General features: G+C 35.7%; 1 protein-coding gene across 2 annotated transcripts in view; it reads right to left on the bottom strand.

The window, feature by feature from the left end:
- Window positions 1-10,696, bottom strand: part of LOC122653680 (histone-lysine N-methyltransferase, H3 lysine-9 specific SUVH4-like) — a 29,537-nt gene extending 18,841 nt beyond the window's left edge. Inside the window, exons 1-3 of one of the 2 annotated variants that reach the window (XM_043847610.1) lie at window positions 9,993-10,696; window positions 9,008-9,076; window positions 149-226 (exon numbers count right to left, since the gene is read on the bottom strand). In XM_043847610.1, the coding sequence (XP_043703545.1) occupies window positions 149-226; window positions 9,008-9,076; window positions 9,993-10,568 (723 nt within the window). In that variant the 5' untranslated portion in view covers window positions 10,569-10,696. The remainder of the gene's footprint in view (window positions 1-148; window positions 227-9,007; window positions 9,077-9,992) is intronic. The other variant, XM_043847609.1, reaches the window with a different exon arrangement.
- Between the last annotated feature and the right edge of the window lie 2,805 nt (window positions 10,697-13,501).

The raw sequence follows: 13,501 nt of genomic DNA, 5'->3' as shown, positions 1-13,501 counted from the left end.
TGTAATACTACAACATACTTCAGAGATTGCCATTAGATTCATGACATGTGACTTCATTATGAATGATTAAGCCCGTGTAATTGCTATTACAGGGTACATATCACCGGTCAATGGCATTTAAAAAAACATGAAAGGATGAACCACTTGCCTTGGATATTGCCTTCAGATCAGGTCGTTTGGAAGAACGTTTGGCATCCTCTTCAGATGCATTCCCTTGTTGGACACTCTTGTAGCATGGATATAAAAAAGAAGGGACAATAAAAGTAAGAAGTAGAACACAAACGAGGAATTTACTAAAAGAAAAAACAGCGGAGATAAACCTGCCGTTTGGACTTAGACTTCATTGTATGATAACCAGAAACCTAAAATAATTGAGTTTCCAAATTCTTTTGGACATCAGAACTAAAAATAAAACACCTTTTAAGATGATGTCATGATGTCTAGAAGAGGGCTATGTATTAAAGTACCTCTTCCCTCATAAGATTATTTAGTCATTAAAAGAAATGGTTCACCAAAGGGGAAACAAGAATGTTTTAACCAGCCCCTCTATACTTTGTCAGTGGGACCTTGGAGATGAATGGATTTAATAAATTTGGATGAGGACTTCTTGATTAGGAGAGAACAAGGAGAACACACATTAGACCCGTAAGGTAGAGAGGGAGTCACCTACTCACCTCTTCAGATTAGAGTAGAAGATCTGTTTTCACTTGCCGGGCTACATTTGGCAGGCAGGGAGGTATTATAGGCCATCAAAGCTAAGATGAGCAAGTCAATGAAGAAATTTCTTATAGCCCCCAAACGGGTCCCCACTTTCACAGCAGTCAGATTATGTACACTGCCCACCCTGTGCAGGGATCCCAGTATCCCACAACCATAGTTTAAAAAACTGGACTGCAGACCAACCCATTGAAGTGCTGAGGAAAGTGTGACCAGGTTTAAGTATTTAACCCAATTACGAACAGTCAAACCCATTTTCCAAGAACTAATTTTAAAATATGTCGATAAAATGATAGAATAGAAAAAGGGCCAGCACATAGAAAAATATGCATTCAGGTTTGGATGAATTGCTATAGACATGCCAAGTCTATGGCAATTTATCCAACCCAAACTCACTTCAAACTCAGATGTCAGACAAAGGCATACTTCCATGTCCAACTATTTTGCTGAAATACCATATCTAGTTTATATTGGTCAGCATAACTAATACTCAATTTATAACTATTAAAAAAAAAAAAAAAACTACTATCATTCAATTTCAGACAAGCTGCGTCAACCTGCCCAAATTGTGAGACCTGGAGCCAGGCAGGTGTTAGTTTGGACAAGATATTATTGTCCAAATGCATTTTGAATTACGAATTCTTGTCCAGACCTGGTTTTAATCAGGTGAAGCAGAATCAGAACAGTGGGTTGATATGAAATTGGTCAAAACTTTGCCACGCCCTAAAGAAAACAATGAAAAGCAATTGGTTGCTTGCTGTTTTTGAGCGCACCCCCCCCCCCAGTAGTTCTAGGGGCCTTTAACCATGGAAGTGCATAGCTCAAGTAAACCATGGTTTAACCATTCAGTCCAAGGTACTGAAATGTTGCCTAGGTAGGGACCAAGGTGTCAAGACAAGAACAGTAAATAACACTTCAAACCACATTTTGCTATTTAATTTATATATTTCATATAATTTAGTTTAGTTATCTATTTTTAAATTATAGTTATAGTAATTAAGTCGTATATTTTTGTAGTTGTTCATATTTCATATATGGCAAAAGATTTCTTGGTTGGTAGCACCAATGAGGAATCTTTGGATAGAAGCACCTCGTTGAGCCATGTGGAAGAACAAAGTGGCAATTCCGACCTTTGGATATGTAGAGAATGGTGTGGATTCATCACATCTGAATTTTTATACCTAAAATCACTCATGCACCCTCCCACATATAGCATACCCTACCTTGTATGTCCTACCACCCTCTCTATAATCCGTACATCCTCTTGGTTTTCCTGGTTTTGTCAATGTTTTGCCACTCAGTCAACTCTACTTGGGTTGAAACTTGATATATGAGCAGGGGACCTTAGGGTCTCCCAGTTCACAAAATTTCAGCTTCATCTGAACTACCACATGGCAGAACTAGTTACCTCAAAAGACTCCTCGTTTGTCCCGCCCAAGGTGTTAAGTATCAGCCAATATCATATCTTTAAGGTACCAATATGACATTTATTAATTAAAAAAAATATATGTATTTTACTGTATCAAACCAACAACCCAAAACGGTTTGATACTAATTGATACTTACCTTAAAACCTACAGAATAACCGAACTGTAATAAGACAAAAACCAACACTCTCTAAAACCTATCCAGTCCAACTTTTTTGCTTTGACTTGAGGTGGGCATTCCATTCCTACATAAAAAAATGTTTCTAACCCAGCAAATTGCATCTAGTTTCTACCATTAAACCTCAGCATTTATCGGATTGAAGTGTTTAACCAGCGCAAGAGAGGTAAGTTCAAAAACCTAACTTTTTTTGCTCATTTTTTGCTTTATAACTCTATTTTTCTACTATGAAACGATAGATTAGGGGCAGAAGACATGATTCATTGCAACAAACTTGTTTATTTGCATGAATCTGAGGATAAATTTGTGATTTCCCAAAAACTGAAAATAGATCAAAAGATTCAAAACAGAAAAAAAATTTATTTTCTTGTGCAAAATGAGTGATAATGAGCTGGAATATATGAGCCACATAAATGAGATGTATGACCACATATCATTACAGCAATTGCCTGATTTTCTGGATTTTTTTAATTCTTTTGCCAATTTTTGGGGGAAAATTATGGATACATGATGCAAATGGGTCCAATTTTGTTTGAAAATTTACATGTAATGTATGAAATAAATTATGGATAAATTGCTTCTGCTTATCGGATTTTTCTGTATTTCACATGTATTCGGTTTGTAATTTGTACACAACATCATCTTGATTGTAACTTTACCCGAGACCACTTTCAACTGAGCCCTCAGCTCTCTATGGTATTAGACAATTAGTACATTTAAGAAACCTCATCCTTTATACATAATCAATAGGATAAAATTGTCTCGTCGTACTTTATTCTCCTTTTTACACATGATATATTTTGCATATTGCTTACTTTTTGTGCTTTTTATGCTTTAAATTTGTATTTTGCATGTATCATTTTCATTTCCAAGTGTATCTTGCGTCTTTCCGATACAATACGATACTCCTTTTAAAACCAACCTGTTGATACGATACCTGATACCAATACTTAAATTCTTGGTACCTCCAACCCAGAAACCTCTCCCCTTTATATATATTTGGTAGTAATTTAATTAAATATTTTTTAGTTCTTCACCACCATACTTACACCTTACAATCTCACAAGCCATATATATAAGGTGTCCACTAGGCTTTAGGCAACTGGGGAGTTGACAGATCTGACAAAAGCCATCCCCTTTTTTCATGTAGGTTATACATGTTAAAACTTAAAAAGAAGAAGCTCCCAAAGTTCTCATGGCAAACCACCAATTCCTAAGCGTCTCAGCATCACTTAACTAGACATGGCATTGAATATTACTTATGTGAATTCAACTGATTCCAATACAAGAGAGTCTCCACATTTCAATTATAGAGACTGCCAATTCCAATACAAGAGAGTCTCCACATTTCGATTATAGAGATAGCCACTCAAAGACTACTTCCAAAATATAGCACAAAACTATGTCTTATTGTACACACTCCTCTGGTTGTCCTAAGTAATTCTATAGGTTCCAAATGATCATATGGAGCAAAATTTCAAGTAGTCAGATAGAAATAAGAAACTATATCATTGACATCAATAGGAAAGGAAATAACTGCATTCATGAGTCACATAAATGAGATCTATGACCACATATCATTGCTGCAATTTTCTGGTTTCCCTGGATTTTTAACTTTTTTTGCAAATTTTTTGAAAATTTAAAAAAATATATATGGATACAGTGATGCAAACATAGTTGTCACGGTGGGTAGGCGACCCAAGGCGGTGGAGAGGGTAAAATTCAAGGTGACACCAACTAGGTGACCAAGGCGTCCAAGGCGCCCACCTAGGCGACCAAGTCAGCCAAAGCACCTGGACGCCTAGGTGGCACCTCGACAACTATGGATGCAAATGGATGCAATGTTGTTCGAAAATTACATGGAACGTATGAATAATTATGGATACATTGCTTCATTTATTTCAGATTTTTCTATATTTTTTCATTTTCTGTACCACGCATATATTCGGTTTGTGCACAACATCATCTTGGTTCTACCCTTCCCTCAGATCACTTTCAACTCTGAGTCTTGAACCAGACCGCAGCTCTCTATGGTATTAGCATAGTTGTCAAGGCGTCGAGTAGCCGATGCCTAGGCTTTGGCGCCTTGGTCTCCTTGGACGCCTAGTTAGTATCGCCTTACATTTGGACCCTCTCCAACGCCTTGGGTCACCGAGCCGCCGTGACAACTATGGGTATTAGACTATAAGTACATTGAAGAAATCTCATCCATTATACATAATCAATTGGACAAAATTGTCTTGTCATACTTCATTCTCCTTTTTATACATGATATATGTTGCATATTGCTTATTTTTATTGTCTTTATACTTTAGAACTGTACTTTACATGTATCCTTTGCATTTCCATGCGTAACAAGCATCTTTCCGATATAATATGATATGTCTGAAATCACCCTTTTGATACAATACCCAATACAACAACAACAACAACAACGGGCCATATCACAACTAAACGAAATTGATTACATGGATCCTTACACTCCAATCAGCTCTATTCGAGGTCATACTCAACGAAAGGCCTAAGCTATGTGATGTAAGGTTGGGTCACAGATGACCTAATCCCATGTAGGATCCCTTAACAGCTCAATAAATCAGTCCAAGTACTAAATCACAGCTGACAAATCAACAAACCCAGGTCTAGTATATTGATTTACAGGATTTTAGGTCAAAAGTCAGAATTCAAGATTGACAACAAAAGACCTTGGATGGTTCTGAAACTCCAATCGAGTGGAGATAGATTAGACTTGAATCAGTATAAAAACCTCAGATTATAATAGAGAACATATTCTGAGATAATAGACTGCTTGAATCTAGGGTTTCAGATTGAAAGATTATCAAATAATAGACTAAACCAGATTTCAGACCAGCCTCAAACCTCCATCGAGTAGCCCCCTTTCAATGTGGAATTGAACCTCATTTTGCTAGCACCCAGTGGCCAATGTATGAGATCAACTGGAGTTAAGGTTTCAGCAAAACCCACCAAGACAACAGAATCGCACGATGGTTTGAAGCAGATTCCACTCAGCAACTTCAGCAGATATTTCTCAGCCTTCTTGCAGCAATCAAATACCGTTTTATTCAATTGGTCTCCATTTGGAGTAGATTTCAGAACACTGATCCCTCACAGAAAATCGATTGGAAAATAAGAAGCAAATAGAAATAAAAAAGAACAAGTTGGGTGGAGTCTCTCATTCTTCCCAAGGCATCTCACCCACTCAAAGGCCTCTCACCTACTCAAGGAATCTCTCCCCTCACTGCATCTCACAGCTTTAATGGCTATTAAACCAAAACTCATCTTTCTCTCAATTGTTGGCTACTGAAATTCAACAGCTATCTTTTATTTATAAATAATCAGCTACAGCAATTGATAAAACAGACCTTGTCTTAATTGGAAACTAGTTACAAAATAATCCCAATCCCACTCTAATTAACAAACTAAAGAATCCTAGTAATTAGACACTACTAATTACATGAAACAAATCTAATAAAAATAGAAACTAACATTAGCTAATACATACACCCACGCAAGGCACAATACTTCCCTAACTATTGGACCATGCGACCTGGAAGAATATTCCACATTCCTCTCCACGCAATTGGCAATTACTCTCTAACTTGTTCTCCGAGTAGCTGGCCATGGGATCTACAAGATCTTATCAATTATCTTCCCTCTTGCCAGGCTGGTCGATACTCGATAGCTAATAACAGTCCACAATCAATGTGGTCGATATCCTCTTTTATGGCAGAATCGATAGGGGCTGAATATAGACTAAATATGGGCAGAATTCGATTGGCATAAATAAACCCATAACATGGGCTAAATAGGAACAGTTTTGGAGCCCAATCGATGGACTTGAGCTGCATCACTATGCATGTCCATCCTCACCACTTCTCCTATAGTCATTTTAGGTCTGAATCAAATTACACCTCCATACTGGAGCATCTAAAGGCCCTCCATTGAACATGGCCCTGCCACCTCAAACGACTTTTTCGCAGCTTGTCATGTGTAGGAGCTACTCCCAAGTCTGCTCTAATATGGTCATTCCTTATTTTATTCTTCCTAGTTTTATTTTTGCTACACATCCATCTCAACATCCTCATCTCCGCTACACTTAGTCTACTATCTATATGGCGGCTCTTAATTGTCCAATGTTCCACACCATAAATCATAGACGATCGTATGAATATCCTACAAAATTTTCCTTTAAGCTTTAAAGGGATACGTCGATCACACAATACTCCAGACACACATTTCCACTTCATCCATCCTATTTTAATTCTATGTGAAATATCATCCTCTATATCACCTTCTTTATGTATGATTGAACCTAGATACCTAATATAATCACTTTGCGGAATCTCCCTCTCATCAATGTTCACCATCTCATTATCCATCCTAGTATAACTAAAGTTGCACACCATATAATCTGTCTTCATTCTACTTATCTTAAAACCTTTTTGATTCCAAGATTGATCTCCATAACTCCAACTTAACATTAATGCATGTTTTCGTCTCATCCACCAAAACAATATCATCAGCAAAAAGCATACACCAAGGAACCTCATTTTGAATATCCCAGATTAAATCATCCATAATAAGTGCAAACAAATAAGGGATTAAAGCTGATCCTTGATGTAACCCAATTGTAATTGGGAATTCACTACCTTGACCCCAACGGTTTTCACACTAGTCACCATGCCATCATACGTATCATTAATTATGTCCACAAATTTACCAGAAACACTTTTCTTCTCTAGTACATGCCAGATTAACTCTCTATGGACTCTCTCATAAGATTTTTCTAGGTCAATAAATACCATATGGAGATCCTTCTTACAAACTCAAAATCTTTCCATGAGCCTCCTAAATAACTAAATAGCTTCTGTCATGGATCTACCTGGCATAAAACCAAATTGGTCCTTCGAAGCACTAGTTTCCCATAATTTCATAATTTGACTCATTAGTGTTATGCCTCGATAGTTATTGCAGATCTGAATATCACCTTTATTTTTTTTTAATCGGAACCACGTTCTCCTACATTCATCTGGCATTTTTTTTTTTCTCATAATCTTGTTAACGGTTTGGTTAACCAAGATAAACCATATATTCCTAAGTTGCTCAACACTTCTATATATTTGGTAATTTAATTAAATATTTTTTCAGGTGGGTTTCATCATCTTTTTAAGATACAATACTTGATACCGATAATTATATCCTTGATACCGCCAACCAAGAAGCCTCTCCCCTTTATATACATTTGGTAGTAATTTAATTAAATATTTTTTAGTTCTTCACCACCATAATTACATTCTCCTAGCCCCTCATAAATAAGGTGTCCACTATCGCTTTAGGCAACTGGGCCAGTTAACGATTTTGACAAAAGTCATCCCCTTTTTCCATGTAGGCTATATATGTTAAAAAGAAGAAGCTTCCAAAGTTCTCATAGCAAACCACTAATTCCTATGTGCTTCAGCATCACTTACCTAGAAATGGCATTGAATATTACTTAAGTGAATTCAAGTGACTCCAATACGAGAGTCTCCACATTTCAAATTTTCGATTATAGAGAAAGCCACTTAAAGACTACTTGAAAAAATATAGCACTGAACTATGGCTTATTATACACACTTTTCTGGTTATCCCAAGTAACTCTATAGGTTCCAAATAATGTTTGGAGCAACATTTTAATTAGTCATATAGAAATAAGAAACTATATAATTGGCATAAATAGGAAAGAAAATAACTGCATTAGTCAATTTGACAGCCCACCCAGCTTTAAGGAAATTAGAAACATTTTAATTAGTCAGATAGAAATAAGAAATTATATAATTGGCATCAATAGGAAAGGAAATAACAGCATTAGTTATTTTTCCAATATGTTTCTTGCAATAAATAGAGTTATATCAATGGCATCAGGATGATAGTATAGTGATCCCATAAAAAACTGGAATGATGAAGAACCATGAAGAAATTTCATTAATTTATTAAACAAATTATGCAATAAAATTGTGATTATTCTATGGAAGAAAAGCCTCGTAAGAAAAGGAACTAGGATGCAACTTAAAATAAAGCAACAGAAAACATTATGAAAGACAAGGAGGAGAACCTGAAAACATGTGTAATAAGTCATCAATTATTATGCTTGAAAATGAAAAAATAAATAAAGGCAAACTAAACACATTGATTGGTTTATAGTTGAATAAATGAGTAGTATTATAGATCAATGGTAAAACCACTTTCCAAACATAAATCAACAATGCGTGGATTCTTCTAAATAGATGCTGCATCATTATGAATAAATGTTAAATACTGACACCCCACATATTCCTTTGCAACAGCACTCAATTTCTTTTCTCTTTGTTCCTTATTTCTTGATGTAATGAGCATCCAGCAGAAACTTGAACCCTGGTTTTCATGTAGAAGGCTTCAATTTAACAAATAAAATCATCTGTTTTTATTTACAAACCGTGTATATAAGTGTATGTGTTCACATGTTAGCTCAGTGTTCAACAATAACTACAACTTTTGCATGAGTTTCCAGATCCAAATTTTAGCAGTTTTTACCAAGTAAAGGCTACACTAAGTGTTTGAGTCCAACTCTAGTGTTCAAATCCATGTAACACTGACATAAACATCAGTTCCACTAACAGAAAAAACATGTAGTATAACAGTATATACTAACCTCAGATTTTGAACCTCGAGCAACTTTCTTTGCATCAACTTCAGCTTTCCTACATCTCTTTTCTTCTTCCTGAGTAAGCAAATGTGATTTTTCCAATCAGTCAATAGGATGATGACATCAGGAGATTGATAATTAAGATCCGTCAATGTTAATAAAAGGAAAACTGCTAAAGCATTGATAAATAAATCACCATCATCCATGCTTCATCTTGCCTCAACAGGATCGGAATCCGCAAAAGAAAGCATAAAACATGAAATTGCAGTAAGAATGTTAACTTTTCTGTAAGATTTAACGACTGAGATGCTAAAACAATCTAATTCACTTTTCTATAGAACATTCAATGCATTGTGGAGTTACTGTGACTCCTATGCTGAGCATCAATACCATAACTTATACTTAGCCCCCAAAAAAAACATATTCGTAAAGGTGACATGACATAATCAACAGAGGCACACAATGTTTAAACGTTACATTGGATGCTGTTTTAGAAAATAACCCACAAAATCCAAGCCATACATCACTACCACTGTATACTGGTGATATGTTATTGCTAGTGTTGGTCTTAAACGTAGGTTTCTTAGACATAACCATCCTCCCGCCCTGGGGGAGCCAATTAGGATCGGATTGGCTGAAGGAAAAGATATACAGTTATGATTGATAAGTTTTTTTTTCCTTTTGATTGTTCCACAAAGCGCCAAAATAACAAAAATGAAACAAGATAGAAAAAGCAAAAGCTGGAGATTTCCATATACCATGAAAATCTATGATCAACCAAAACCATACAAATTAGCATAGCACTAAATATCAAAATGACAGTCAAAAATAAAGAGGGGAGTGGACTTGGTTTTACGATTTTATTTACTAGTTTTGCTATCCATATAACGACATATATTTTCATCCTGTGGAAATACAGTTACATTGGAAACTCAGAATACATGAATGTAACAGCTAACCAAACAGCGAATGAGTTCCGTTAGATGCTCGCCTGGACAAAGTGAAGATAATGTGTATTAAATATCCTCAAGGTCTCCTTCACCCTAGCATAGTCACTTTTCCCCACTGCATCAGCAGGATTGCGATCACCGCGTTCAGCCCTTTCCTCATCCGGAGTTTGATCAACCGAATCAACACGGATAGCATCAGCATAGGCCATCACTTCACCCGACCGTTCAACCACCGGGCAAGTTTTACAGCTTTCTGCCTCTTCAACGACATGGTTTTCCAGTTCTCTTCTTTTATGAAGTTTAGTATTTTTCCTGCTACCTTTGTCTTTCACATCCCCACTACTGCTAGTACCATAATAGGGTCGCTTGTTATCAGGTCGGTTCCGCAGCCTCGCACTAGATCTTCTCTCGACAGAAGCACTCTCGGAGACGATCTTCTGAACTCGCTGTGCAACGCCTTTCGTAACCGTAACAACGGCTTCTTTGCATTCCATTTCTTCTTCGCTCGGGGATGAAACGTGATCACCTTTAACCATTTCATTGACAAATCCATTTCTACAGTCGCTGGCTTGAGTTTTATGAGATGAATCAAGAGAAGGGACTGGATGCACGTCCATAATGGAGATAAACTCCGTCGAGAGAAGCCTCGCGGAGTTCAAACTCACCTATCGAGACGACAGAAGACAGATGAAAAGATGAACCTTATGGAAGAACAATAGGCTTTCTGGGTTTGAATCTAGGGTTTACGCAGCGATTTTAACAGTTGAATCGACAAACAGCCGTAGCTTTTTCCCAGGGTGATATGCTCGTGACGATTCGGCGGGAAATCGATTTGGGGGCGTTGTAAATGGTTTCATTTGTAAGGAACTTTACTTTGAATGCTCGGATAACAAAATAAACCCGTTAAGAGTGTAGCGACTGGCTTAGCTGAGGCTGTAGCTGTAATTATACTCCATTCCAAATTTGAAAACGCGGTTTGAATTTCGAAAGTTGTACGTTAAATTTAGGAAAAAAAATCCTGCAACACATACGTGTAGAATACAATACCCCTCGTGAAAAAAAAAACCATTGTCTGATCGTGTTTGGCCCGTTTGCCCAGACACAATTGCACATAAAATTACCATTCCACCCCTAGTGAAATCAAAAATTCCATATATAATGATACCCCGCATAGGTTCTCATTGTCTCACACTAGTGCAAGTATCATCAAACAAGAATCTATTACCCAAAAATAAATAAAAATTCAAACAACAATCTCTTGCCCAGCAACAAAAAATTATACTTCTTTGAGAGAATTTCCATGATGCTAGTGTGAGAAGAAATCTATGTGTCAATCCACATGCAACCCGTATGGCTCAGAACATAAGAAATAGAGAGAAAATGTGTTAGTATGGGTCTCATACTCTCATGTCTCGGGTATGCGTTGGAGAGGGATCGCCACACTACCTATATAGAATCGAACCTCCAACATTAAGTGAATGGGAGTATATGAAGAGAAACCAGATGGTTCATATACGGGGTGATTCATAAATCGAGGAGGAGATCGAGATAGTACAAAATGGGGCATGCCACTAGCAACATGGCATCAATTTCTCAATGATTTGAAAAATACTAACGATGAATTAAAATTTGAAATTACATGGTTTCTCCTGCTATACTTTCTAAGTTGCTTGTACAATCACTCATTCAAACTTTATTTTATATTTAATCTATATATATCCTAACCTCGATTAAATGTAATATAATATACATTAATATATGATGAATATTCATTATATTCAAGGTAATAGTATAGTTGCAAATTTAGTTGATGAAACAGGCTAACACAACATTATTTGATCATGAAATCTAAATGCTTTAACTTTCACACTTTACAAACAAGCAGCTAAGCTATTAAAAGGTGGTGGGGGAGCAAAGAGTTATATTTCGGTGGGTGATATTTATAACAATAGAGAAATAATTGTTTCCTTCTAGATATTATTTTTCCTTTTTTTTTTTTTACTATTGTTTTTGTAAGTATTTTTTGTAGGGTTTGGTGAATTAATATTGGTATTTTTATATTAATGATTCAAAAAATTAATAAAATCACATGATTCCTTCTGCTAGATTTTCTAAGTTGGTTATACAATAACTGACTCAAAATTTACTTGATCTTTAATCAATATATGTTCTAACCTCGACTAACTGTAACATAACATTCATAAATATATGAAGAATATCCAATATATAAAATGTAATAGTGTAATTGCAAATTCAATTGATAAATATGTGTTTTGGTACGTCTAGGCTAACACGACTTTATTTGATCATTAATGGTATTATATTTTCATACCCATAAAAAATTAACATATTTTGACGATAGTACTTTATATGCCAATAATATATCCATTGCCTTTTTTATTGACGTGTTATTTCTCCTATGCAACGGAGATAGTAAAATAATATTACTAAAAATCACGGACAATCCAAAAGAATAACAAAATGATCTTGTTCTCTAATTCAATGCGAGGATATAGAAAGATTGCATTTTGGGGGGGGGGGGGTAAAATAAAGCTTGCATATCATTGTATAATACGTTGCGAAAGGACCTTTCCTGTATTGAAATAATTTAACGTGGTACAATTTGTATTCTTTTAAGACGAGAAAAAGAAACGCATGACCAACGTTGGAGCTTAGATTGCAACGCACATCCTCACACATAATTAGATGTGAAGCTCACACAGCTACATTCTCCCTTAGTCTAACCCATGAATGTCCCATGTGAATGATACCATTCTTTGCACTTTTATTGGTGTGGTTTGCAGAATCTTCCCTACACTAGCATCATAATGAACCCGCCCCTTTTAAGATATTGAAAAGTTAATCTATTAGCATAGATCATACCCAATAAGCTACTTTTTTGATGGCTTCAATGGATCATTATAGGTGATAGTTGTTAAATTATATCAGAAGTAGTTCAACCACTTAAATTTTTTATCTAATTAATACTAATTTATGTAATTTGCATATAAAGGGTTTGATACCCATATTGACAAGTTAATAAAAGTACAATGCCACTGCCATCATAATTGATTTTGTTTTTTCATCGATAAAATTATTTTTTTTTTAATTGAGTTGTGAATTGACTATTAAAATAAAACAAATATTTCAAATTAACCATATATTGACGTATTTTAAGTTTCTAACTTTTAACAACAAAAGTTCTGTTTTCTTTTAGGACTTTAGCTTATGCGATTCTAATGGAAGGGTACCTTGGTGTAGGTTTGTCGCACCTTTACTTATTATGTATCATGTCAAGTGGAGCACAAAATTTATAGACAAGTGAACCATATCAACCCCATTTTTAAATAAAGTTTGAGCCCATTGTGTCTCACGTGCATCTTTAAGTAAAGAAAATAAGAAAACAAAAAGGACAAGTACTATCACTCCCCTACCCCTTAACATCTTTTCTATACTCCCCTACTTTTATACTTTTACATCTCTTTTGTCCTTCAAAATTTTAAATATCTATATTGCCTTTTTTTCACTTGGTAACTTGCTAATCTATTTA

Source organism: Telopea speciosissima, chromosome 3 (assembly GCF_018873765.1).
Source record: "Telopea speciosissima isolate NSW1024214 ecotype Mountain lineage chromosome 3, Tspe_v1, whole genome shotgun sequence".
Taxonomy (NCBI): Eukaryota; Viridiplantae; Streptophyta; class Magnoliopsida; order Proteales; family Proteaceae; genus Telopea; species Telopea speciosissima.
This window is presented reverse-complemented; position numbering and strand designations above follow the sequence as displayed.